Source organism: Mesoplodon mirus (genome assembly GCF_964341445.2).
Source record: "Mesoplodon mirus genome assembly, chromosome: 16".
Classification (NCBI taxonomy): Eukaryota; Metazoa; Chordata; class Mammalia; order Artiodactyla; family Ziphiidae; genus Mesoplodon; species Mesoplodon mirus.
The window spans coordinates 59,925,344-59,952,518 of NC_138992.1; the positions used below are offsets into that span (position 1 = coordinate 59,925,344).

Sequence of the window (27,175 nt, forward strand, 5' to 3'; positions counted from 1 at the left end):
CATAGCAGATTTATTCAATATTACCTAAAACATGGAACATTCATCTGCAATAGATGAATGGATGAGTAAATTGATGGAAATTCATACAACAGAACACTATTCAATGTTTAAAAAAGAAAAATTACTGATAAATGTAACAACATGAGTAAATCTTAAAAACATTAAACATTATGCAGAGTAAAAGAAGCAAGACACAAAGCAGTACATACTATATAGATAATTATATTTATATGAAACCCTAGAGGTGTTCAGTCTAATACTGATAAAAATCACAACAGTGATAGCCAAATCTGAGGGCATTTGGAGGATTGGCTGGAAATAAGCAACACAAAATTGGGGGGTTTATGGAAATGTTTTATATCTCCTTATAATGGTAGTAAATACAAATGTATAAATTTGTCAACACTCATGTAGTTGAATTGTGTTCTCCAAAATTCACATGTTTAAATCCTAATCCCCAGTACCTCAGAATGTGACCTTATTTGAAAACAGAGCCATTGCTCATGTAATCAGTTAAGATGAGGTCATATTGGATGACTTGTGTACTTATACAAAAGGGAAATTTGGACTCAGGCACACACATAAAGAGGATAACGTGTGTATGTTGGGTTTATGCCACATGCCAAGGGAATACATTAAAATGTCAGCAAACCAACAGAAGATAGAAGTGAGACATGGAACACATCATTCCCTAGAGCGTTCAGAGGGAGCCTGGCCGTGCCAACACCTTGATCTGGGACTTCTAGCCTCCAGAACTGTGAAACAATAAATTTCTGTTGTTTAAACCACTCATTTTGTGGTACTTCATTAGAGCAGGACTAGGAAACTAATACAACTCATCAAAGTGTATAAAATGCATACACTTTCTTGAATGTAAATTATACCTCAATAAATTTGATTTAAAGTGATTGAATCTAGTTCATTAATATCTGAAATAAAGTTCATAACTTTATTTAAATAACTTCTGAGAGTTCACATGGAGATAAGTTACTTAACCTTTTAGAATCTACATTCTAATACATAAATTTGGGGAAATAATCTTGCCTCACAAGTTGTAAGAAATCAAATAATATACATGAAATCTAAAGCAGTGTTTCTAACACATTGTTGGTGCTCAATACATGTCATCCCTTCTCCTAGAATAAATGAAAGCAGAAAGCTTCAGGAAGGGCTATTATTTGTTCATTCATTCGTGTTTTTCATTGTATCGTTCCTAACCAAGTTGTTCCCATACGGCTTAAAAAAAAAAAATCTTGGTTTTAGCATAAGTTAAGAGCTCAGTCAGGCGGGGATTTTAACACTCCTAATGTTATTTTAAATCAATCCATACACTTTTAAATATTTATTCCTTATTTCTATTTCATCTTACATACATGTCCCTTTTTAAAAGTGAGCTTATCAGATACAGCCCTGTGTAGGCCCTCTGTTTTCATCTTCATCAGCATAGTCATAAATATAGTTGACAATTAGAGTTTTAATTAGAAGATATTTTTTAGTAGTCGCTGAAAAATTAGCTTTTCACAATTTAATGATCTAGTACAAAGATATTTGCTTATCAGCATTGTTTTACACTCATTATTTTGCAGAACATGACAGGGATTGGAGAATAAGAAAAAAAGAGAATATCTAACTGGTAGGCATAATAGTAGAGTTCTAAAAAGTTTGTCTTTTAAAAATCTCAAAAGTATAATTTAGCCTTTAATTCCAACAAATTAGTGAAAGAGGTTCAGGTAATTTGACTAAACTATTTCTTCAGCTCCTAAATATTATTGTGCCAGGGTTTAAATACCACATCAGATAAGTGTTTTAAATCCACCTAAACAATGTAATTCTTTGTGCAATAAATTAGCTTAAACCCTAAATCTTGAAGTTTGGTATGTTTGCAAAAATCATAGCTTTGTTTCTTTGCTTAGCTCACCATGTTCTTCAAATGAGTTTATATTTAAGAACATTGTAGAAATGCTAGAGAAAAGTCAAGACTTCAAGTTACAATATTGAATAGAAAAATATACACTATAGCATGTAAATTATCAACAGATTTAGGAAAGAAAAAAATTTTGATTACTCTGTTTTGCTTGAAATGCCCACATTATTTTTATTAGATGCATAACATTAAAGTAATAGTTAACGTATGGTCTGTTAAACTTTGAAAGCTAAAATAATGATGTTAATATTGATACTATTATAAAAGCATTGAACTCTGTGTTAAGTCCACATTTAGAATGTTTATCAATAAATTATTTTAATTAGCTATAATATTTTATTTCTGCTGTCACAACATGCACGTTGTTTACTTATGTCATCAAGAATAAAATTAGGAATTGTTGGACTATTCATTCAACAATACTGACCCACTATTTATAGAGGATAAAAATTACTGTGTCTCTGGGGTACAGACATAGATAAGAGTATTACCATTATCCAGGAGCTTATCCTTAAAGAACTAAATGTAATATAACAAAATTTAAAAATTAATATGGTTACGTTAAAAAGGCATATTAGAGAGCATTATTTTATTCTTACCAGGAGAGTTGCAGAAAAATTCCTGGAGGATTTCACATTTAGTTAAATGCTGAAGGATCAGTAGTGTATTATGACAGATGCATAGTTTCCCCGTGGTAAATAACAACAAAAATGTTTATAAAGATATTAGTAATAAAAACTAATGTATATTGACCGTATATTTTGTGTTTAATGTTCTTTTAAGTAGGTTATACATAATATCTCAATTAATTCTTAGAGCAATCCCTATGAGGTATTATTTGTCCCATTTTTCAGGTGAGGTAACTGAAGCATAGAAAGTTATATAACTTACTCCAGGCCACACCCTGTAGAACAGCAGAGATAAGCAATATGGAGCAAGACTATGGAGGGTCTTAAATGCTTTTATAAGATGATTTGGTTTTCTTAAATAACGGACTTATGGAAGAGAGTAATTCCAGTAAAAATTAATGATGCACTGAAAAAGAATGGAGAGGAACAAAATGAAAAGGCTCCACTTGGAGACATGGCAATAGTACAGAACACTGATGATGAATAGCTAAACGAGAGACAAATATAACAATCCTTATACTGACAGAATTAATGGGGCGTCCCTACTCGCGGGGGAGGAGTGAGGAACAGAAGATGAATCTCACTATGTGTGTTTACATTTCAATCACAGTATTTAAGAAGGTGTATGTGTCTTTTGGAAAAAAATATGATCCCACAAAATTTGCTTTAAGTTCTGACATTTTTAATATATAAATGGTTACTTTTTGATTACCTACATTTTGAACCAATTCCCAGCCAATACTTGATAACTGACCATGATGTTAGTTTCTTCACCATTTGCCTCTCCAGCAGCTGTTTATGTGAGCCCCTCTTTTCTTTCCTGTTTTGGTATGATCCAGATCTCTTGCTTTCTCTGATCCCTCCTGTAATTTATCTCTCTTTTATCTGTTCCTAAACACCTACTCATTTCCTTTCTAAAAATATTTGAAGTATTTGTTGCCAATTTTTCATAATCACTTTGTATCTTTCAGATTCCTTCCTTCTAGTTTATAAATAAATCTCTCTTTTTTGAAATTTCCCTTAATATAATGTTTCTAAATATATGATTGTCTGTCTCCTCTTTCACAAACAAATAACTAAATAATCAGGGTGACTCTGCAACATCTTATATAAGGGGTGTTGTTTAGATTAATGTCAAAACCCAAATTCAAAAGAATTACAATAATGTTGTTAACTGAAAATGATTTCTAAATCAAAATAAGGATACAAAGGGGACTAAAAAAATACTTTGAAACATGATTAATTTTAATATGTTTACAAGGAAAGAGTAAATTCACCAGCACAAAAAAAATTACCAAAATTAACATTTTACAGTTTTTTAGTCTTAAAGCACAATACATTTTTCATACAAACAAATATATCACCATTATAGATACCATAATATGGCAACATTTATACACAAGGCCATTTACCATTAAGAAAACCAGTGGCAATGGTGATGCAATACATCAGTTCATGTTTGTTAAACTTTTTGCTATTATACTTCCTGGCCCGCAGGAGTATTTGCCAGGATACAATATAAATGTGTGACCTCAGTTTCAACAATACATAGAAAGCTCTGGTTGCCCATGCTTAATCCTATATTTATTATATGATCACTAGAAATGTTTTCGTACCACTACTCTGACGTAATTCCATTTACTATTAAGACCGTTCCCAAGAAATCAAACATTTTAACAGATTCACTTGGATATTAAGGAATTATTTTATACAAAATAAGTGCAATATCAGGACTTAATATTCTATATGCCTAAACTTAATAAAAGAGAAAAACTATACAGGTATTATGTGGAAAATAACTTGATATTATATGGAGTAGGTAACCATAGCATTGAACTTGGGAAAATGCAGTATGTGTTTTTTTCATTTTTAGAGTTACTATTTTTATTATTGTTTTTAAATGCACCAGATGATTTTCTGAGGAACATTCACATTCAATGTTTAGTTTCATTTTACTAGTGGCATATACAAAGCACCATATAACATATGAAATGTAGAACAATTATGACTACGTAATACTGTAGAAATAACTGCTAAGAAAATATAGCAATATTTAACACAGGATTTCTAAAACCATTACATATTCATTACTTTTCCCTAAACTAATAATGTCCCATGTTTAATTTTATAGACGTAGTCTATCACAATTTATATGCATTTGACACTCATGAGGGGTTGAAAATAGTTGATATCTTCTGTACAGTAATGTTACAGTTTTATACAAACTTCAGAAATATGGCATTTGGAATAGTGTTCCTCCTCCAAGTGTTCCATTTCACACAACAGCAAATACTCTGAATGCCTTTCCTCCTGGAGGATTCTGTAAACTGCAAAAAATACACAAAGTGTATTGATGTCATCTCCATATATAATCCTTCAAACAAATCATGCTTTCTTATGACAGTCAAGAAAGCAGCTTTATGAGTCCAGATGGTCAACTTTCTTAGACTACTATAATTTATAGTTATTGGAAAGCTTGAGTGAGGATGACATAATTCTTAAAATCTTGGTTGTACACAAGTTTACTAAAAAAATTTAAGGTGCAGAGTGGTAATAATAGTACTTTATATAGAACATTATAGATTCCAGGTCATGTTTTCATATATTACCACCTTTAGCTCCAATAAAGTAGAGTTAAGTGGCTCTTATGCCATTTTACTGGGGAAGTACTAAGATACAGGTTTACAACTGACCGGCATGGTTAAAAGCTAACTACAAGTTAAAGAGAGGGAGATACTTAAGAGATACTCTGGAATACTAACTTATTATTCCTTAAGTCTGACAAAATTTAAATTATATAGCTAGCATACTTATTAATATTTTAACATCTGTGGTTTCAAAAAAATCTTAGTGAGGAAATTTAATGGTCAAATCTGGAAGGTCCTAAGTATTTCTTCACTAAACAGGAAACATACACACACACACACACACACACACACACACAAAGCACTCAATCTCATTTCAGAAGTATTTTAAAACAGAACTTTAAAGCAATGCAAAATTATTCCTTTTACTCTTTATTAAATTATTTATATTTTATTTGACAATATTAATCAAGGTATGTTTTGCTTAAATGCCTCAAGTTAAACCTGGTTGATAATGACATTAATCATTATTTATTCTAATCAAATGTAAACTTTTGAAGTCCATATTTTTGCATAAAGTATTATTTTCTTAATAATACAAAAAAGCTTTTAGAGATAAACACAAATGCTAAGAGAGAGACAAAGTGCAATTTCTTTTACTATTTATTCATGTGTAAGAAAAGAAAGGGGAGAATTTTAGAAGAAGAGATGAGAATGTCACAAGTGTGCACACACGTTACACAATAAACACATACACAAGCCAGGTTTTTCATACAAGCAGACGGCTAATTGAAAGCCATTTTTATTTGTAGGAAACAAACTGACAAAGTGCCCTGGAAAGTGTCTTTTTACACAGTGATACACCAGAAAAATACACATTTTTGAACTTAACTAGTTCTGAATCTGAGCTCTGACACTGACTAGTTATATGACCTTGGGCATATCATTTAACCTTTCTGAGCCTCAGTTAACATGTCTGTAAATTAGAGTTTATAGAACCGACTTTGTAAGGCTACTGGTAGAGCTGAGTTAATATACTTAAAGGGCCCTCCAGCACCTGGAAAATTCATAGTAGATGTTCATAAACAATTATTATTCTCAGTTTTCTTAGGATATTGTCTACCTTATAGGTTTAAAATAAATTTAAGAAATATGACAGGTAAATGAAGCCACATTACTCAGTTTAGCTTACAAAACTGCATATCATACTCTATAAATCCATCTACTTTATATATATATATATATATATAGAGAGAGAGAGAGAGAGAGAGAGAGAGAGAGAGACAGAGAGACAGAGAGACAGAGAGAGAAGGAGAGAGATGGAGGAAGGGTGTAGGGAGCGAGCTCTGTGTGTTTGTTTACATTTCAGTGAAGAAATTCTTAGGATCTTACAGGTTTGACCATTAAATTTCCTCACTAAATTTTTTTTAGATGTTAAAAATATTACTAAGTATGATGGCAATACAATTTAATTTTTTTCAGACTTAAGAAATGGTAAGTTAGTACTCTAGGACATTGATATGAGCCAGCTAAGCCAGGTTGTGGAGAAGCCACCTCCTTAACAATGGCCTCCTGATACAGTCTCATCTGAAAATAGATGCTAAATACAAAGCTGTCATTTTATGAAGATGGCACCCAGATGCTTTTGTGGAAGGCAATCTAGGTATCCTGCATGGCACATCCTTTGGTGTCCTTTACAGAAACGTTACCATATGTGCAAACCCTCCACTGGCAATTTTGAAGAACCTAGTAAAAGTTTAAAAGTTAGGGATTTATCTGTATACAAAATACATGGGACTTAATATTACTTCCCCAAGTACCAATGATTTAAAAAAATCACTACAGGCTTTTTTTCTCTTAACTTTTATTATTACTTGATAAAGTAAGTCACATTAATTTTCTCAAACCACTGAAATATATAATACTAATAAGCCAAATACCAGATGATCTGAAAGAGTTCATTTACATCATACTAGGCATCGAACTTCCAATCAAAAAGAGAATTTGGTTCCGGGGAAAATCAGACTCATTGTTTTGGTCAAATACTTTGTCAGATAACTGGATTAGAGAAATACTCAGTGCCTCACTCACCTAGAAAGAGTTACATGTAAAAACCAACCTAGAAAAGCCAAAAGAGGATGAAAGAAATTTCCTTATTATAAGATCAATTAACAAAAGAGTGGTTCTGACTCATAATCCGATTTTCATGTTGATTTTTATAAGCCTGCAGGAGACAGGCATCTCTGGTACTGCAGCTTCTCCCATCCCTGGAAGACCTACTATTACACAGCGTGCAAAGGAAGCACACTGGCTCAGTCACGAAACCTCAAAGCCATGCTAAGGAGAGTTGGTTGTAAAGCCAGCATAATGGGAAAGATGATATATCTAAATACATATATGTTTATAAACATATATATCAATTTATTTACCTTTCTGAGAAGATTCCATTCTGAAAAGAAGCAGTGTAAGTCTTTCTTTTGTCCACAGGCATCACGTCAACATAACCCCCGTGATTTTGAACCACGCCAGCATGTACAGCTGCTCTGCAGATACTGGACAGCTGAGGGAGCAAGGAAAAAACCACCATCATTAGAAAACGTCTGCTGAACTTGTCCAGCCTACTCTTCTATGGGACACAAGGTCGCTGACATCTGTCTCTATGTGGATACCCAGTGAGCAGTTACAGGATGATGTTTTGTGCGTAAAGGAATGTTTTAAAAGTCACAAAGTTAAAGCCAAGCAAGTCGCACCTGAAGGTAGACCTTAAGGGTGGCTGCAAGGATAAGATCCTTTCACCAGCTAATCTGTCCAAACAGCAAGCTTTTACTACTGTCCAAGCAATAAAATGAAAATTAGCTCATTTTATCTCTTCAAGGGCCTACTTATCACTCTTAAATTTCAGCCTTTGCTAGTTCCTACTCGGGTCACTCTGACCCAACGTTCACAGGGGGGATTATCTGGACCTCATTTACATTCAGTTTTGACTTTGAGCAACTCAAACATAGTTCTGTATATCTCTACAGTCCCTTTTCCAAAATACAGGCATACATTAAATGAGGAGGTTTTTCCTATTAGATAATATAACCTATGTAGAGAAAACTTGCCCAAAAGAATAAGCCCAAGAAGAAAAAAAGATGAAGAATAGTCATCGCTTCTACGTAGATTTGCAATGTACATCACTCTGATTTGAATGGTCTGACATGAGGTACTAAGAAAGTTCTATTTTTGCATTGTACCAGTTATATAATCTGAATTGAATGGAATTTCTATAAAGGAGAAAATTGTTTCAGGTCTAACAAACACTTCCCATTTTTTTAACACGACTGAGTTCTAGAAGTCAACGCTTTCCTTTTGGCCAATTAAAGTCTTCTGTAGATTTTGACAATTGCTTTCATCCAAATGTTCTACCAAAATTTGTCAATAGCTGAGTATAGCCTGACAAAATCCTACAAAATGAAACGCTTGAACTGTTTCAGAATAAAGCAATCTACCCCATATCCCGATGGGTCTTTTCTGAACCCACTGGTGTATTCTTTTCTTATCTCTATGCACATGTGAGTGACTTAATGTGCTTTTTAAAGTTCACATCAGCATGTGCATCTTACATGACCTTGCTTTATTACTGTGCTCTGAACTCTGTGTCATCAGTCAGTATTTATTAGATCAGAGAGACCGAATGCCAAGCTGTCTAATACTTTTCATGTTTTTGCTATATCACAAAACACCATACATCCAAAACCCCATATCCTTACTCTGAGGACACATTTTATTCACCATTTAAAGTCCCTCACTGAATTAATATTTGTGTCTAATATGGTTCATAACAGATGGAATTAAAAATAACTGTACACTTTTCAGTATTTATCCTGTTCTGTTAAAAGGTTATCATCAGCATTTTTCCCAAGATAATAAAAGTGCTTAGATATAACATTCACTAAATCCAAGCACTTAATATGGTTTGAAACTATTGTTTTGCCCATAACTATGTAGTCAGCAGGCATTACGATTTGAGTTCAAAGGTCAGAAGAGATTTTCTTTTCCTACTGCACTTTATAAGAACTAATATACCATGAAAAGAAAAAACTATATCTGTGAAAACAGTGGAACATTTTTAATGAATGCAGAAATTAATTTCATCTGTCATAAATGAGAAATAAAAGCTCAAAGCAATAGAATGTACAAGTTGTAACTCTATAAATGGAAAGAGAGAAAGAGAGAAAGATGGGGGAGAGAGGGAGATTGATAGATTGTTTCTCATCTTTCCATATCTTGTATTTAAATAGATAATGTATTTTGTAAGGGATGGGAAGATTGCGTAATTAATGGCTGAATCTCTGATTCTTTACTTAGCACATAAAAATATATATTTCCAACTTGTTCTACATAGTAATACAAAATTTCTTACCCCATTTCCCTGAGATAGAAAGATAAAATGATCTCAGGATATAAGTCTTAATAAAAACCTGAACTCTAGCAAAGAGATGGCTTATAGGTACAGAAGTGTATAGGATTATTTTGAAAGATTTTCACCAGACATGAGTAAAATTAAAAGTTTTTTTTACTTAAAGGAACAACCTGGGAAGAATGATTTCTTTGGAAATCTCTGATGATTCTAGATTTCCTCATTCATATATATTTATTAATTTTTTTAAACAAACATTTATGTTTCAAGGTGTTTGCCAAATGTCTGATATCATTACGTGCTCTAAGTTCTGTTAAAGCAGGAACTAGGCCTGTCTTGTTCACAGCTTGGCACATGTAAAATTGCTGATGAAAAAATAATGCATAATTTGCCCAGCTGCTGCCTTCAAGAAACTTAAAAATTAATAAAAGAGGTGGGGAAACAATCATAATGCCTAACAGAATCAGTTAAGTGATAAATAAAAGGAAAAAAACAAAGTAATAGGGTTAAAGAAAAGCAACACCGGGCTTCCCTGGTGGTCCAATGGTTAAGAATCCACCTGCCAATGCAGGGGACACGGGTTCGAGCCCTGGTCTGGGAAGATCCCACATGCCGCGGAGCAACTAAGCCTGTGCGCCACAACTACTGAGCCTGAGCTCTAGAGCCCGTAAGCCACAACTACTGACCCCACATGCCACAACCACTGAAGCCCGCGTGCCTAGAGCCCACGCTCCACAACAAGAGGAGCCACTGCAATGAGAAGCCCGTGCACCTCAACAAAGAGTAGCCCCCGCTCGCCACAACAAGAGAAAGCCCGCGCACAGCAACAAAGACCCAATGCAGACAAAACATTTTTTAAAATAAATAAATTTATTAAAAAAAAAAAAAAAAGAAAAGCAACACCATACTTGGGTTAGGAGAACCAGCAATACACTTCACAGAGAACATGGCAATAATTCAGAAGGTAAAGAATGACCATGATGTTCACAGAAAAATTAGGAAAAGCATGTTTTCAGAGACAAGAAGATAAGCACAAATTGTGAGGACTACCAAATTAAGATACCAACCCAGGACATTGAAATTGCAGATAAGATACTGCAAACCTGGAGCTAGGAGAGAGACTTAGATTTGGAGAATAATTTTAACGGTAAAGCTGAACTGAAAAAAAAAAAAAAAACCTGAACCTGAAATGAATTCAGGTGTAATACTCACATTTCAGGACTCTTCACAATTGTATTTCCATACTATTCTACTGAATAAGTACATCAAGAATATATTTCTTAAATTTCTTTTGGAACTCTTTGGATTAGATATTGGTAGTGGTTTCCAAATGTCTGCCACATAAAATCTAAACTTATCAGCATGTATTTAGACTCTCCAATTACATGTTTCAAGAGCCGGATTCCTCCCTCCATCCCTCACACTAAGTTGTCTGCAGCCCCTTTTAGCTTCAAATCTCACCAGCTCAGATACAAGCAAACCTACAAGTCACGCCCACTTTCAGCTCACTTGCTCTCACTTCATCTCCATGTCTTTGTAGGTGCCATTCACTCCACTTAAAATGTGCGCTAATCCTCTTTACCAACCCACACTTGAAACCTGGATCAGAAAGCACTTATCGGCCCTGAAGCCATCACAGCTAATCTTCCTGGTCCAACCCCAGTCCTGGCATCCATTACAATACACCCTCAACTGGTTTCCTTTTGTATGTATTTTAATGACTACCTGTTTTTGATTCTATGCTACTTGCTAAATGCCCATTTGGCAGTGGAGATATTGTTCATACATTTGACAAACTCTTAATTATCCAGTTTATACTTCAAGTACTGAAGAACCAAAAGGAAGGTTAAAGAAAAGTAAAATGCCTTTTCCTTCCCAAGGATGCATCCAAGCTATTTCACTTAGTATCTGATATAAGAGATATAGATAGAATATGAAGAAAAACTTAGTCAAGATAAATGATTATGCATGCATATTTGCATATAGATATTTAGTTTTTAGTGTTACTGATGATTGACCTTTCTGAGAATATGTATATCAACACAGAATCTGTTCCTTTTTCTGTATATAAATGTACATATATACATTTAAACACGTGTGCATGCATATAGATAGATACTGAGAGCTGCATAAATTAGGATACTTACATCAGAATAAATTCGAGTTCCAATTACACGAGCATAATGTGGATTTGCCTGCATACAGTTCCGAGGACAGTATACTCTAAAAAATAAATATATACTTACAAATATTAAGTAGCTGGTTATTTCAGTCTTTCTTATTAGTAAGATCATAGACATGCATACACAAAAGTAAACTCAGCATTCTAAATCCTACTCATTATTTTTTATTGAAGTATAGCTGATGTACAATATTATATAAGTTACAGGTATACAATATGGTGATTCACAGTTTTTAAAGGTTATACTCCATTTATACTTAGTATAAAATATTGGATATATTCTGTGTTTTACAATATATCCTTGCAGCTTATTTTATACCTAATAGTTTGTACCTCTTAATCCTCTACCCCTATATTGTACCTCCTCACTTCCCCCTCCCCACTGGTAACCACCAGTTTGTTCTCTGTACCTGTGAGCCTGTTTCTTTCTTGTTATATTCACTAGTTTGTTGTATTTCCTTTTTAGGTTCCATATATAAGTGATATCATAAAGTATTTGTGTTACTCTATCTTATTTCACTTAGCATAATGCCTTCCAAGTCCATCCATGTTGTTGCAAATGGCAAAATTTCATTCTTTTTTATGATTGAGTAGCATTCCAGTGTATATATACACATTTTTGCCTTCTGAAATAGGTCAATTGTACAATCCCGGCAGTAAGCACAATTGGTTCTGCTTACTTTACCTACTTCCAGTTTTTGGCACAGATGTGTTTCTTTTCTCTTTCTTTTTCTTAAAAAAAAAAAAAAAAAAAAAAAAAAAAAAAAAAAAGCTTGGCCAGGAAGCTTTCTAATTTGGGGATCCAAAGCAGAAAGAAACATCAGGAAGTATCTCTCTCTCAGTATCTGGGAATTTGTTACCCAATATGACTGCAGAATTTAGTAAACATATAACTTGGAAAAACTGAATCATTGTCTGCCACAGACATCTCATAGTTTCTTTTCTCTATGCTCACATCTTTGGTATCTCATAAAATTCCATAGCTTTGATTATCATCTATAAACTATTGATTTCCAAATTTATATCTCTAGTTGGGACCTCTTCTCTTAATTCTAAATTTTTATGTCCTACTGCTTACTGAATATCTCCACGTAGACCTAATAAATATCTCAAATTTAGCATGTTTGAAACCAAATTCCTAAACTTCTCATCCAGTCTGCAAATATCTTTTTTCTGTAGGCTTCCTACAATAAATGTCAACTCCATTATTCAGGTGCTCAGGCCAAAAAAAACATTTATTCTATCCTTAACTCCCTTCCTTACCTCAACCTTATATTCAACCCAATTTCTATTCGTTGTACACTGAAATAAAATCAGAACATCCTTAAGCACCTCAATCACTGTTAACTCTGGGCTCTATCTGCCAATATCTAGCTCACTGCAGTAGGCTCCCCTATGATCTCTCTGCTTCCGATTTTGCCCCTTCCAATCTATTTTGCCACACACTTACACTGAAGAATACAAGTCTAATCATATCATTCCTCTGCTCCAAATATTCTAGTGGCTTTCCATCTAATTCAGAACAAGTGACAGGATCCTTACAATAGCCAATAAGCCCTGAGTATTCTGTCTTCCCATTACCTCTCTGACATTATATCCTACCCCTCTTTCACTTTCTCACCCAGCTCCCGTCACACTGGCCTAATGGTTATTCTTCAAACATACAGAATAATCTCATCCTCGGGGCCTTTGAGTTTATCTTTCCCTCTGCATGGAATGTTCTTCCTCCAGATATCCTACTCCCTTCCTGATACTTCAGCTCCTTTTATCAAAGTTTCCAAAAGTTCTTTTATTTAAACATAGGGTCCAATTATCAGTGTTCAGTCAGTCACATGATATTTTAAAAAATTCGCTCCCAGAGTTTAAGAAACTGCCAAGTGGCACTTATTTAAATTGATTGGCTCTTCTGAATTCAAATACACACACACAAGTACACACACTCATACACTAAAAGGAAATCAAAGCTAAGACTGGAAAAAACATAACTCATTTTACATAGTAAATCAGAGTCTCAACAAAAAAACTATATGAAAATCTTTGTTTGATAAAAGTATCAATTATTTTCCAAAAAGTATTCTTAAAAAAAAAAAAAACTTCATTGCAACTACCTTTACCAATTGAAGCAGATCTTCCTCAACACAGTTTTTAAGAAATGGTTACATTTCTTTTTTTTTTTTTTTTTTTTTTTCTTTTTTGCGGTACGCGGGCCTCTCACTGTTGTGGCCTCTCCCGTTGCGGAGCTCAGGCTCCGGACGTGCAGGCTCAGCGGCCATGGCTCACGGGCCCAGCCGCTCCGTGGCATGTGGGATCTTCCCAGACCGGGGCACGAACCCGTGTCCCCTGAATCGGCAGGCGGACTCTCAATCACTGCATCACCAGGGAAGCCCTACATTTCTTATTTAAATTTCATGTTCCTAAAATTTGTATAACACAGTACACTTTAGCACCTAAACCAGAACCACTTAAATATAAGTAATAAATGAATAAGTTTTTATAACTTTGAATTAAAGGGTTGATTTTTATAAAAGATGTCTTCTGTAGGAGGAAGGGTGTCCCCATTGACTATAAAATTTTATTTTTGCATTTGAGAACTGCTGCGCATTCACTGCCCACCCTATGGCGATAAAACCAGCTGGTCCGCCCTTAGGATCATGACGTGCATGCTCTACCTTCACCATATTTAGCACTTGGTCTGTGGAAGGCCAAGATCAGTAGATTCAAACTGAGTTCATTTCTACGTAGGTAAGTTCAGGTCAAAGAAAGACTGCAGGAGCTTTTTGCTTGTCTGAGTTCTAGTCTCTGGTTTTAACACCTTGTTATATATCTGTGAGAATGTAGATAGTGATCTAGTAAACATTCCTTCATCTACAACTTCCCTTATGCTTTGAATAAAAATGCTGACACATTTTAACAGTACCTGCCTTTACATCTAATCATAGGGAAAGGGGCTGCTTGGCCCTGATGTAATCCATTAAAGAGTCATGCAATGACCAGACAAGTGCCTGACGTGTGTAACTTGTAACTTACTGGGTGGCCAAGCTTCATACAGCTGTAGGGGAATGAACATGTGATTCTTTCTTTGAAATGCTAAAATAAAGATTTTCGTAGAGACAAAAAAAAAAAAACCCACATTTTTTGGAGAAAGTACGTTAGGAGTGCCTAGAGTGCATGCAGTTTGTGGTGTCCATTGCTCCCTGATGCTAGCAGTTCAAGATCATACATCTTCTGAGTCCTAGAGACACTGGAATCTCAGGCAAAAGCAGTTATCCAGGGTAAAAGGCCCCCTGTTCACAGGTTAAAAATGAAGGAGAAAATCTAGAAAACTGTACCTTGGGCAATGTGAAGCAGGCTTATGAAAAGGACAGAGCTGTTCCACAGTCGTTTCACAAGTGACAGCCTGAACTGAAGAATTCAAACACAAAACAATAAGCAAATCCTTTAGAAAGAATAATGTGCAACAGAGTGGTAAGGAAATAAGACGAAAAAAGTGCTAACCTGTTACTTTAGAGACTGTGAAGGAATTAGCAGACTGATACTTGCTGAAGATAAAAACATAAAAATTTCAATAATCAACATCTTGCATCACCATCAACATAAATTCTTATATTTTTAAGTCTATGAATATTTTATTTTTCTTAAACTTTCTTATTTAAATATCTAGACATGTAGCAGTATAAGAATTAATCATCTGTTTTATGCTAAATTCATATTACCTTCAAGTATGAGCCAAATAAATACCATTCTTGATATCAGAGAAAGATCTCTTTTCATTATCAATCTCAAAAACTTATATATAACAGCATAAAATAATACACATTTGTATCTATATATTTGTTTCCTATTAAAATTAAAACTCTCAATATACTCATTCCCTGTTACCACAGAACCAAACAATTTAATCTTTCAAAATAGTCAATACAAGGCAGTGTAAAAAGACTACTAAATAATAAGTACCTTAAAGGAATACGCATCATTCATTTTTTTTGTTCCCCCTAGTATCTAGTAAAATGTCTACAATAAATGAATGAATTCCTCCTTCATGTTTTATTAAAAAGAATATAAAAGAATATAAGAATAGGTATTTTAATTGGTTTATCTATAAACAGGCTTTCATAAAAAACATCTATTGCAAAAGGTAATGCTTATTTGTGATGGTACTTTAATATGACACACACACATTTCAAGAGAGTTTATATAATAAACAATTTAAAAAACAAGTTAAAAGAAAAAGGTAAATAATAGGAAATAAATGTTCTTTAATGCAACACCCAATGTTTGGCTTACCAAAGCTAAAAACTAATATTTATTATTTATTAAAGTAAGTATTTGCTGAGTGAATAAATTAATCAATAAGTGTTTCTGTAAAGCTTTTACTTAAGAGATTAATCACTAATGGTTAAAAACCACACATCAGGCCTTTGAATAAAATTGTATACAGACGGCATCATTCCACCAATTTACAAGGATTTTTAACAAATTCTTTCTTATTATTATGAATCTATACTGTGGAGTTTCATGCAATTGTTCAGTTACAAAGGAAGGGAGACTATCATATTTCCTAAGAAAAGGCATTCCATTATGAGGTTCAATAATGTCTATTATTTTACATAGGAGAAAGAGAAACTACAAAGATATTTCAAAAGCCTACATTTTTCTACTTTCTATAGAGTAGATATGAAAATATGTTGTTTTATAATAATACATTTAGTATATTTAATATGACAAACATTTCAAAAGTTAATCAATGCTTTTATGTTGGGTCAAATTACATTTTAACAGACAAAAGAAAGGTGACATAGTGTATTACATATTTAGAGACTTTGCAAAATGCTCTTTTACCTAGTAATCTATCTTATTAACAAAGTTACTGTTGCATGAAATAAATAATTCTCCCAAACAGGGCAGGAAGAATATGCAAATCAATTAGCCTTCTCAGGCACTTTTTATCATAGCTGAAAAATGTATTGCTTCACAATGGGAAAAACTATAAATTTGTACATTCTTAATGAAAGTAGAAAATTTAGAGTTTTAGCATGATCTTTATAAGCAAAAGGGTTCAACTTTGAATTCAGATACTTTTCCTTCTTTTTGCCCATGGAAATTATGTAGTTGAAATGAACCTCGAAAATTACCTTCTCTCTTTATAAACTAAATTCTTCTATGCTTTGCTCTAAATGAATGTAACTTATTGTTACAACTTAAAATCTCTGGTCCAAAAGATTATTTAGGTACTTACCCAATTGTTTGAACACCATTTCTATTGGATTTGATAAAATAATGTTTTCTTCCTTGTCTAGTGATATCCACCCAACCACCATCATTGTCTATTATACCATAATGAATTGCAGCTCTACAGATGCTGGATTGCTGGGAGAAAAGGAAGGGATAAAAGGATGTTAAAATGATAAGAATTCTGAATAGGATACAACTCGTTACTATGTATGACTTTAAACAATTCTGAACAAAATAGCTATACATATATAAATTGTTATTTTTCCCATTAAAAAATCAAAATATTATATGAAAGGATCCTATCCTCAAATAATGACATTTATAATACTTACCATTTCATAATGTACACTGCCAATAACTTTAGCTTTACTATCCAAACAGCCAGCAGGGCATTCATATCTAAATAAAAGAAATGGGGAACAAAATTTAGCTTCTCTGAATGTCCATATAAAATGAAAATATTTTTTATATCTTGCCAGTTAATTTTGAGAGTAATCATAAATATTACCTATTGCAGGTTGTGCCTTTGCACTGGTCTCTTAATCTTATTTCGCAAGAAACAATTTGAGCTAAAATTTAGAAAATAATAATAAGTTAGACGATGCAACAGCTGCTCTAAATCATCCCATACAGTCTAACGCCAAGTTTTTGCCATTCTAAAACTGTTCAGATTAATAAAATAGAGTTGAATATGCCAGCAATGTAAACTTTAAAATGTAAATAATGCAGAGATCTTACACATTTGCTGTGTGCTTATGACTTCGTTTCTGTTACTATCATCTGCTATTGTCCGGATGAGGGTGTCATGGACTTGTGATTGCTGCCGTTCAATTTCATTTGTTTCTTCTTCTTGAGGAGGGTAATAGCTATCTGATCCTTCTGTTAGAGAGAATGGATTTAAGAAATATGAATCCATCTTAAATGTGCACAAATTACAAATGATACACATTTATATGCCTGTTTAACACTGAAAGCTACTAGAAAAATCAGTACTGTATATTGGCACAGGTTTTGGCTTAAGGTGGTGATCTTACATACTGCATTGGAATAAATAAAACAGAGGCATAAACCTTTGAGCCCTTGACTCATTTATGCTAACATTAAATGGAATCATTTCTAAACTTTGCTTATATTTTAAAGTGGTATCAGTGATTACCTTTCATAATGACATCGTGAGGTCTACACAGTGATCTAATGAAGTCGGGCTTAGTGAATTTGAATTTGTTTTCTCAAATGAAATCATATTTTCAAGAGGATAACACTTAAAATTTTCAAAAGGATCACATTTAAAATTCTCCTGAAAGGAAATTCAGACAAAGAAGGATTGACATGCCCTTGCTATTTACCACAATATCAGTTTCCATGGAAAGGTTTCTATTGCAGAAAGAAATTCAATGTGCAGAAATTTAAACTTAACCATGGAAAATATGCAAACTTTGAATTTAATATTTTTTCCAGGTTGGCTTGTATTAAGGGCTTGACAGGGGCACATTTTGGAAATGTGGTTATTTGCATGTATGTCTAAGAATTCAGAATCTAGAAAAAGGAAGTAGGAATTCAGAGGAAAGTCAGCTTTAGCAAGACAATGTGGTCATTGACAATGGAGCAAGCAGGGAGGAGGTTTGGAAAACAGACTCAGGCACAATGAAAAAAGCTTTCAGGAATTAAAAATGGCTCATATTACACAGTGAACTATATGCTTACTTCTTGTCTACTTATTATAGCTAGTGAGCACTCAATCATTAAGGAAAAAAAGATACCTCTTTATAAGTACTAAAAAGTGGCTGCATTTACACATATTTTCTAATACACTTGGTCTGCATTAATCTTCATTTAGTCATCATTAAGAACAAAGTAGTACAAGAGTGTAAAAATATTTGTTCACTTGGATGCCCAATAAAAAGCATGACTTTCACAAAGCTTTGTCAGGTAAGTTTTATCTTCATGTGTTACAAAAAGGACATCATATTTATATTTATTTTTGAGGACATCCAGTACATTTAAGACAGTATTTTTTTTTTTTTTTTTTTTGTAGTACGCGGGCCTCTCACTGTTGTGGCCTCTCCCACTACGGAGCACAGGCTCCGGACGTGCAGGCTCAGCGGCCATGGCTCACGGGCCCAGCCGCTCAGCGGCATGTGGGATCTTCCCGGACCGGGGCACGAACCCGTGTCCCCTGCATCGGCAGGCGGACTCTCAACCACTGCGCCACCAGGGAAGCCCTGAGACAGTAATTTTTGCAACAGTTTTATAATACTATTATATATTGTTGTTGTTGTTGTTGTTGTTATTTTGGCATGACAAATTGTATACTCTGCAGTAAGAAGCAGAGAATTAGTATAATTCATTGGGCATGGTTCAATAAGATTCACGGATAGGTATTTAGGCAAAAACTCTTAAAGTGCTTAAAATAAATTATGTTAAACTGCTAAATTCTTCAGAAATGATGACATTTATGGAAATAATTCTAGTCAACACTATATCAAGAGAGCTTTTAAGAATGAAAATATACTTGTCACTCTGGGATAATTTCAAAGTAGAATTACGTGGTTATCTGGAAAAATCATGAAACTTTCCTTTAAATACATGTTGGTGTAATAGACTTATTAATATTATAAATTAAAAAAATATTTTACATGACTTCTAAATATTTGAAATAGAGTTCTAGAAACTTTTCATGTAATAATTAAATGTGCTTTTGGCTTTCAAACACATATTAATGCAGAAGTTGGATGAAAATATAAATCAAACTGACTATTACAACACAATATCACATACCTTTGTAGCACAGATTTTCTCTACAGCCTCCTCCAAAACTAGGCGGGCAAGCAGAACAGGGCCGGCCATGTTTGTAGGGGGCATGGCCCCACCAGTTTCCCCTTAAAAAGATAATCCACTCCATTAAGAGGTGGTCTATTTTTAGTTTTTGAGAAACTCCATACTGTTTTTCCACAGTGGCTGCACTAATTTACATTCCCACCAACAGTGGACAAGGGTTCCCTTCTCTCTACATAGTCACTAACATTTGTTATTTATGTTCTTTTTAATGATAGCCAATCTGACGGATGGGAAGTGATATATCATTGTTACTAAGTTTAAACATACACTGCTACCTCATTCTTTTGAAAATATTCTAAATAATACGTTATATATATTGCTAAAAACTGAAAAACCAAACTTCTGCAAAACACTAACCTCTGCTATGGAATATTCATCTATATCCCATTTGTTTTAATAAAAACAGATTTTAGACGTAGACTTGACCCTAAGTTCAGTTGTACAGTATTTTCAATGTAATTATTTGAAGGGTCTTTACGTAGGTGAAAATACATTTCTCAGTCTATAGTTTCTCATCTCTAATAAACCAAAATTATTAAACATTTACACAATATAGTAGTGCAGTAAATAAAACTGAAGCCCTAAAAATATGATTCCTATCTTTACAAAGATTATATTTTCAATTTTCATATTCCTTTTAAGCACCAATTTTACACAACAGGCAACCATAATTGTTGCCATATGACATAAACTCAGTTAAGAAAATGCACTTTACTCAATAATACACACTGAAAACAAAGAAAAAAATCAAGAATATAAAGTTATTTTTATGTTGTTAAGAAATACTTACATATGAAAGTAGTGTTTTGTTTACTTACTTTGGGGAATAATTGCACACCAAGTAGACAGCTTTAGGCCATATCTGCCCCCAAATGTTCATGTTATGACACAAATTAATGGCACAGCCTATTCTGCTACTTGTTGCCCACACCACCTACGTTAGAGAAAAGAAAGGCTTAGAAAAAGTAGGCTGAGATGAAGTAAGACAACAACATATCTGAGAGAAAATGCATAAAAGTGAACTGGAGAACCAACAGTTACTATTCAAAATGAAATGAGGCAATGTCAGAAACAATATTTTTCCTGAGACTTGGGGAAGTACTTAATTTAACTTAAAAAAAAAGAGATACACAGGTATATAACTCTATCCAGATATAAGATATAAACCTCTTATTTATTACTAAATAATTCAAATGTTACATCCTCACGAACCTAAATGCCGTATTAATTTTCCTGTGAAGAAACTTACCTACCAAATGAACAGAATTTCTCATCTTAAAGCAGAAAGTACTGGAGCAAAAGTTTAGGTTTTCAAATTTCTTATACGATGTGACATTTTCACTGTGCCACTGGCTATCAGGGAGTCCAATACTGATCTTAATCTTGTCCCATGCAAAGGCATACAGAACCATTTGCTTTATAGTCACTAATAATCAGTCATAGAAATTCTAGAAACTCAGATCTGTAGTGAGCTTTATCTAGTCAAATCTGCCTTTTGTTGTTTGATTTAGAAGTTTTAGAACATGTCCAATACCCAATCCAAACACTGAAAATTTAAAAACATGATAAATGCTGCACACATGTGAATATTGAATGTCATGGTGAATAAAACCATATTTTTATTTTTTGAAAATAAAAAAATTGACATCTGAATTTGAAGATGGTAAATTTCTTCCCATTTGCATTCATTGGGGTCATATTAAAGTATTTTATATGTAAAATCATTGAAATAATATTTTTAAGGAAATGCCTGTACTTTTTTTGATAATTATTCTTATTGTTTATAAAAATTTATACGTGTGTTCTACATAAATCAATATTAATATATTTTAATAAACATATAAATGACATAAGGAAGGCAAATGTTCAGTATCCTAAGTTCTCCCACCCACACACACACACAAAAACTTTGTTAGTTTACACGAACTCAAATTAAACGAATGAAGTGTAATATACCCAAAACATACCTGTGTATAATGAGTACATACAGGACCAGAACATCTGAATGGACAATACGGGTTGCATTCATGTTCATATGGGTAGCTAAAGTCTCTGACTTCATCATACCATGCTTGTACGTGAAATGTTGGGGGCCTATATCTATTTGAAAGAAAATAACCACAAAGATCAAGTAAGGCTGGAGAAAACATAAAACCAAATATTGCCAAAAAGATTGATGAAGTTTGGTAGAGAGGCAGTTTTGTGTAACTTATTAATATTAAATACTTTTGCCCTTTACATCACTAATATATCAATTACTTGAAACAAAAATAAGTTTAAAATACTACTGATCATTCTGGTATGATATTTATTTTTTCTTATTTGTCTTGGTGTGACTGCTTGTTTTCCTTTTAGGCACTAAGCCTTTGAAAACTTACAGTGATAAATTAGTAAGTATTTCATTTCAAGCTCTTATGTTTTCAGAAACAAGAAGTTGTATTTTAAACTACCTTCCCCAATGTGCTCCCAAATTCTGTCCAATTGATGGAAGCATGCTTGCAGGTCCATGTTCCCACAAACAAGTTTCAGCCCAGGATTCTGCAGATCTTTCCAGTTCTATATCCCATGTCTACAATTCAAAACAAAAACAAAATACAGACACGAACAGATAATGTATATATAGAGTTTGGATATTTCTTTAGAATATAGTGTTACTCAGTTCTTATGTTTTCTCCCTTCTTCTTTGCAAAGTCAGCATCTTAGTCTGGGTTCTCTCCATCTCTCATATAGATTTTTGCACTAGCCTCCTAATTAATCTCCTTTCATCCACCTCTCATCCCTCCACTCTGCTCTACAAGTGTTTAGATTTACCTAAGTGGACACAAATATGCTTAAGTGAACACAAATACGCTTAAGTGATTCCTCTAACCGCATCCAACAAATCTGTGTATACTGTTCCCTGTCATAAAACATGTTATTCCTTGCTTTTGCTGGAATCGTTTCCTCTGCCTAAGACTTCCTTCTCCCAATTATTTGTCAGACAGGCTCTAACTCTTACTTCACAATCCAGCTTTATGTAATACATTCTTGACACATTTTCAGTTCTCTTAGAAGTAAGCTATTCCCTACTTTGGGCTCTTAAAGCTTTGTTATGCTCCTTTGTTTAGCAGCTATTACACAGCCGTGTTAGTATTCATTTATATGTCTCTTTCATGGGACTGTGAGTTGCTTGGGGGCAGTTATTTAACTCATGCTGGTATCTTCGGCCTATTATCTGTGTCTGCCACATGGCAAGGTGGTTAATAAACATTTGCTCAATACATGAATGGTTAATGAATCTGTATCCTATAAAATATAAATGCATTTTTGTGTACAAAATTCAATAATATTAATTCATATTTTAAAAATAATTCATAAAATGATATTTAAAATTATAAAATTATTACTGAAATAATTTCATATGTCCTGGGTTTAATATTCAATTTGTTAATTTGAAAATCAGGCAGTATAGTGAGTGTGGTGGTAAAAACAAAGAGTTGGATAGAACTGGACTCAATATTGGCACAATTACAGGATTCTCGGCATGTTAAGAGGGTAGAAAAATAGTCCTGGAACTAGAAAACGAGGACACAACCTAAGGTGATAGCAGTGAGACTGGAGAAAAGCAGACAGTCTGAAATAATGTTTAGGAATTTAAATTCGTAGAAGTTGATGGATGACTGAAGGTAGGTGGTGAGGGGAAAAAAAAAGCGTGAAGACTGATGAGGTTACCAAACTGTGAGAAAGAAAAACAGAAAGAGAAATAGATTGTTGTAATAGAAGTGTATGTCTATTCACTTCAATGCATATTTCAAGGATGATGTGTGAGGTGTCTGTGACACATGCAGTATATATGTCAAGTAGAAATTGGAAATAGATGACTGGGGTTCTGGGGAAAGAAATACACTCTGAAGATATGGATTTTGAAGTTATTCACTCAGAGATAAATTTCTTCAGGAAGATGATATAGAATGAGAAAATAAATGAAAAGAAAATTCTGGGGTTATCAAAATTGAAGGGGAGAAAAAACAATGAGTTAGTAAGATGAACTAGGGAAAATGGAATCAGAAAGGCTAAGGGAAAACTGAAAGAGGATTAAATTATAAAAGTGACAGGACAAGAGATTCCAGGAGAAGAGAGTGGGCAATTAAGGTCAAATGTTACAGAGAAGTCAAGGAAGATGAGGTCTGCTAGGTGCTAATTCATTGTTAAGAGCAATTTCAGATCTGTCCTAGGCAGAAAATCACAGCACAGAAGGTTAATAAGTGACTGGAAAGAGAAAGTGGAGAGGCAAGTGGGAGTTACTTGGTTAATACTTTAGAACGAAGAAGAAAGATGAGCAGAAGCCAAAAAAGATTTGATGCCAGGCTCTAGAGAGAATTTTACTTTCTTTGATTTTTAAAGGATGGAAGAAACCTAATCATGACTATAGGCCAAATGGACAAGACAATAGAAAGAAGCACCAAAAAAAAAAAAAGTATGTGTGGTGAAGGGAAGTTTCTTCACTCTTCATATAATCTTTTTATATTAAACATTCCTCCTCATTCACTTGTGGATCTGGAATACATAAAATCATGCTTTCAAAGCCAAAAAGTAAAATGTATACAAAATTAGGGTAAGTATATTTTTGTTATAGTGCATCTTTATTATCTAGCAAAAGCACACACAAAAAAAGTATATTTACATGCCACTAAAATAATTAACAGCAGCAAAAGTATCCGGTTTTCATAAAAACTTGAATTTCACTTTGAATTAATATCAAATGTTCAAGATGACTGATTCTGTGATACTGACATCAATACGTATTTATCAGGTAAGCACTTTATTCGCCAAATACAAGCATACTATTAATTAAATTCATTACTTAAGTTAGACCTAATTTTTATAATTACATATTATGTAATATGCAAAGGCATAATTCAACTTGCTGTCATTATATCCCCAGACAAATTAGGTAAGAAGCAAAGAATTTGGCTGAAATCCCAGAAAATGAGTAAGATGCTGATTTCCTTTTGTTTTCAGAAGGTTGGAGAGATGGTCATCTCTCAAAAGCAAACATGTTCCCAAGTAGAGTTCCCTGGAAAGTAAGTTGTCCTTAAGAGACAATCAAATTTTTGTTTTCAATCTTGGAAATCAGGTTCTCATATAATACTTTAGTCATAAGCATAGTGAAACTATACTTATCCACAGGTTTCTAATCTAGCAACATAGCAATCTCATAGTCAAAGAGCAGCCGGGAACCAGAAGAAAAACGTAAACATTCCTAGATGGAAAAAAAAAAAAAAAAAAGCCTTGAAACCACTGGGATGGTTTTAAAACACTCCTTCCACAAAGGGTGGAGTTGAATTCCCTCCCCTTCACTTCAATTTAAGCTAGATAGTGATTCCCTTCCAACAAACAGAATGGCGCTGTGAGACTTCCCAAGCTAGGTTAGGAAATAATACAGACTCTATCTGATTCTTTCTCTTTTAAAGACACACATCTTAAAAGACCTGAGTCAAGAAATTAGGAGTTCAGCTATCCTAAATACGTAGCTGAAAAAAATAAGATGGAGAGACCACACAGAGATAGACAGAGATGCAATAGGAGTTCCCACTGTCTGAGTTTTCCTAACCCAGTCAAGAGATCTGTGAGTTTGCACATCCAGGTCACTGCAAACAAGTGAGAGACCCAGAGCAAGAAACCCCACCAAGGGAGTCCTTAAGACCCTTACTCAAGGTCAATTTAGTCTTGTTTTACACACAATTCTACAACCTTAGATGTCAGTTTTCTTACGAAATTGAAGATGGATCGTTTTTAGAGAAGATATACAACCATTTCCAAATTCACAAATATGCTGTATTTCCAAAGTCTGTTTATATATCTGTTGTGTAGAAACTGGAAAAAAAATCTAAGACATATCATTAAAATGCTTTAAGCTATGTTTTCTTATTTATTTGTAAAATGTGTCAGTTGAGATAGAAGATAACTCAGGTCCCTCTGAGTTATCAATTGTTGAGTATATATTATGGATAAGTTGTTTTATAGCATAACTTGTCTTCTATTTAATCCATTAAAAATGGGGGGGTGGAGCATATCAAATTAACTATGATAATATTAAAATAGGGACATATATTATTTTAATATAAGAACTGAGGCAGAGGGCCTGCAACTAAAATTTGCTATCAATATTTAATAAATATTAGTTAGTGACAATTTTAAAAGTAATTACTTGAAAAATCTAATGAAGCATTGGTGTTTAGGGCAAGTTCAATTATACAAATCAGGGCTTCCCTGGTGGCACAGTGGTTGGGAGTCCACCTGCCAGTGCGGGGGACGCGGGTTCGAGCTCTGGTCCGGGAAGATCCCACATGCCGTGGAGCAACTGGGCCCCTGCGCCACAACTATTGAGCCTGTGCTATAGAGCCTGCGAGACACAACTGCTGAGCCCGCGTGCCACAACTACTGAGGCCCGCACTCCTAGGGCCCATGGTCCGCAACAAGAGAAGCCACTGCAACGAGAAGCCTGCGCACAGCAACGAAGAGTTGTTCCCGCTTGCCACAGAAAGCCTGTGCACAACAATGAAGACCAAAGGCAGCCAAAAATAAATAAAATAAATAAATTAAAAAATAATAATAATACAAATCAAGTACATTCCTTTTATACAAATCACTGAAAATATAGCTGTCCTGTAAGAAATACTATCATTTAACATGACAACAGCATGGAATGTATATTTTTATGCTACAACATAATGTTTTAAGACTGGCAATAATTCATACCCATCCCATTTAAATGCAGGTTACTCTCTATACATTTCTATTTAAATTCTAGATTGCAAATTAAGTCAAGATGGCCTAACCGGCTTCATTTTTTCTCTCTGAACTATTCACCCAGGACTAATTTAAAGCCAAGCCACACTTAAAATTACCATTTCTTTATAGAATGGGTACTTGAGGTGTGCAGAAATAAAAACCACTCTATTTTCCATCTACATAAGTAAGCCGCTCCTTCTGAGAACATAGTAAAGTTTTTAACTGAAATTTTATTACTAAAAGAAACATTTAGAATACTATTAACGTACTTTGTCTCCAGTGACATTTTTCGACCATTTCACCATAGTGGCTCTATCATTTCCTCTGTGTGTGTACATAAGAAACCTTAAACCTTGACAAAGCACTTTCAAAAGTAAACCTAGAAACATATAGTAGTTTTAGCACTAAAATACTGTTCGTAAAAATCAAAAATTATGCGGCTAGACATGTACAGAAAATTCCATTGACTGCTATCGTTTGTGAAATATGGTGGGCATACACAATTCATATTCCTATCAGAATACTTGTTACCCTATTATAATAACAGTCAATAACAGTTGCAAATCACTCAGGATTGTAGTTTTTAATAGAGTTAATATTGCTAGCTTA

The 27,175-nt window shown here is 33.8% G+C and overlaps 1 protein-coding gene across 1 annotated transcript in view; it reads right to left on the reverse strand.

The window, feature by feature from the left end:
- Positions 1-3,780: 3,780 nt before the first annotated feature.
- CRISPLD1 (cysteine rich secretory protein LCCL domain containing 1) overlaps positions 3,781-27,175 on the reverse strand; it is a 45,016-nt gene continuing 21,621 nt past the window's right edge. The window contains exons 3-15 of the mRNA XM_082600733.1: positions 22,243-22,361; positions 21,760-21,892; positions 20,611-20,726; positions 19,733-19,833; positions 17,693-17,833; positions 17,463-17,523; positions 17,287-17,353; positions 16,959-17,089; positions 15,218-15,261; positions 15,052-15,124; positions 11,688-11,763; positions 7,568-7,698; positions 3,781-4,880 (exon numbers count right to left, since the gene is read on the reverse strand). Coding sequence (XP_082456859.1) covers positions 4,829-4,880; positions 7,568-7,698; positions 11,688-11,763; positions 15,052-15,124; positions 15,218-15,261; positions 16,959-17,089; positions 17,287-17,353; positions 17,463-17,523; positions 17,693-17,833; positions 19,733-19,833; positions 20,611-20,726; positions 21,760-21,892; positions 22,243-22,361 — 1,245 coding nt within the window. The 3' untranslated portion in view covers positions 3,781-4,828. The remainder of the gene's footprint in view (positions 4,881-7,567; positions 7,699-11,687; positions 11,764-15,051; positions 15,125-15,217; positions 15,262-16,958; positions 17,090-17,286; positions 17,354-17,462; positions 17,524-17,692; positions 17,834-19,732; positions 19,834-20,610; positions 20,727-21,759; positions 21,893-22,242; positions 22,362-27,175) is intronic.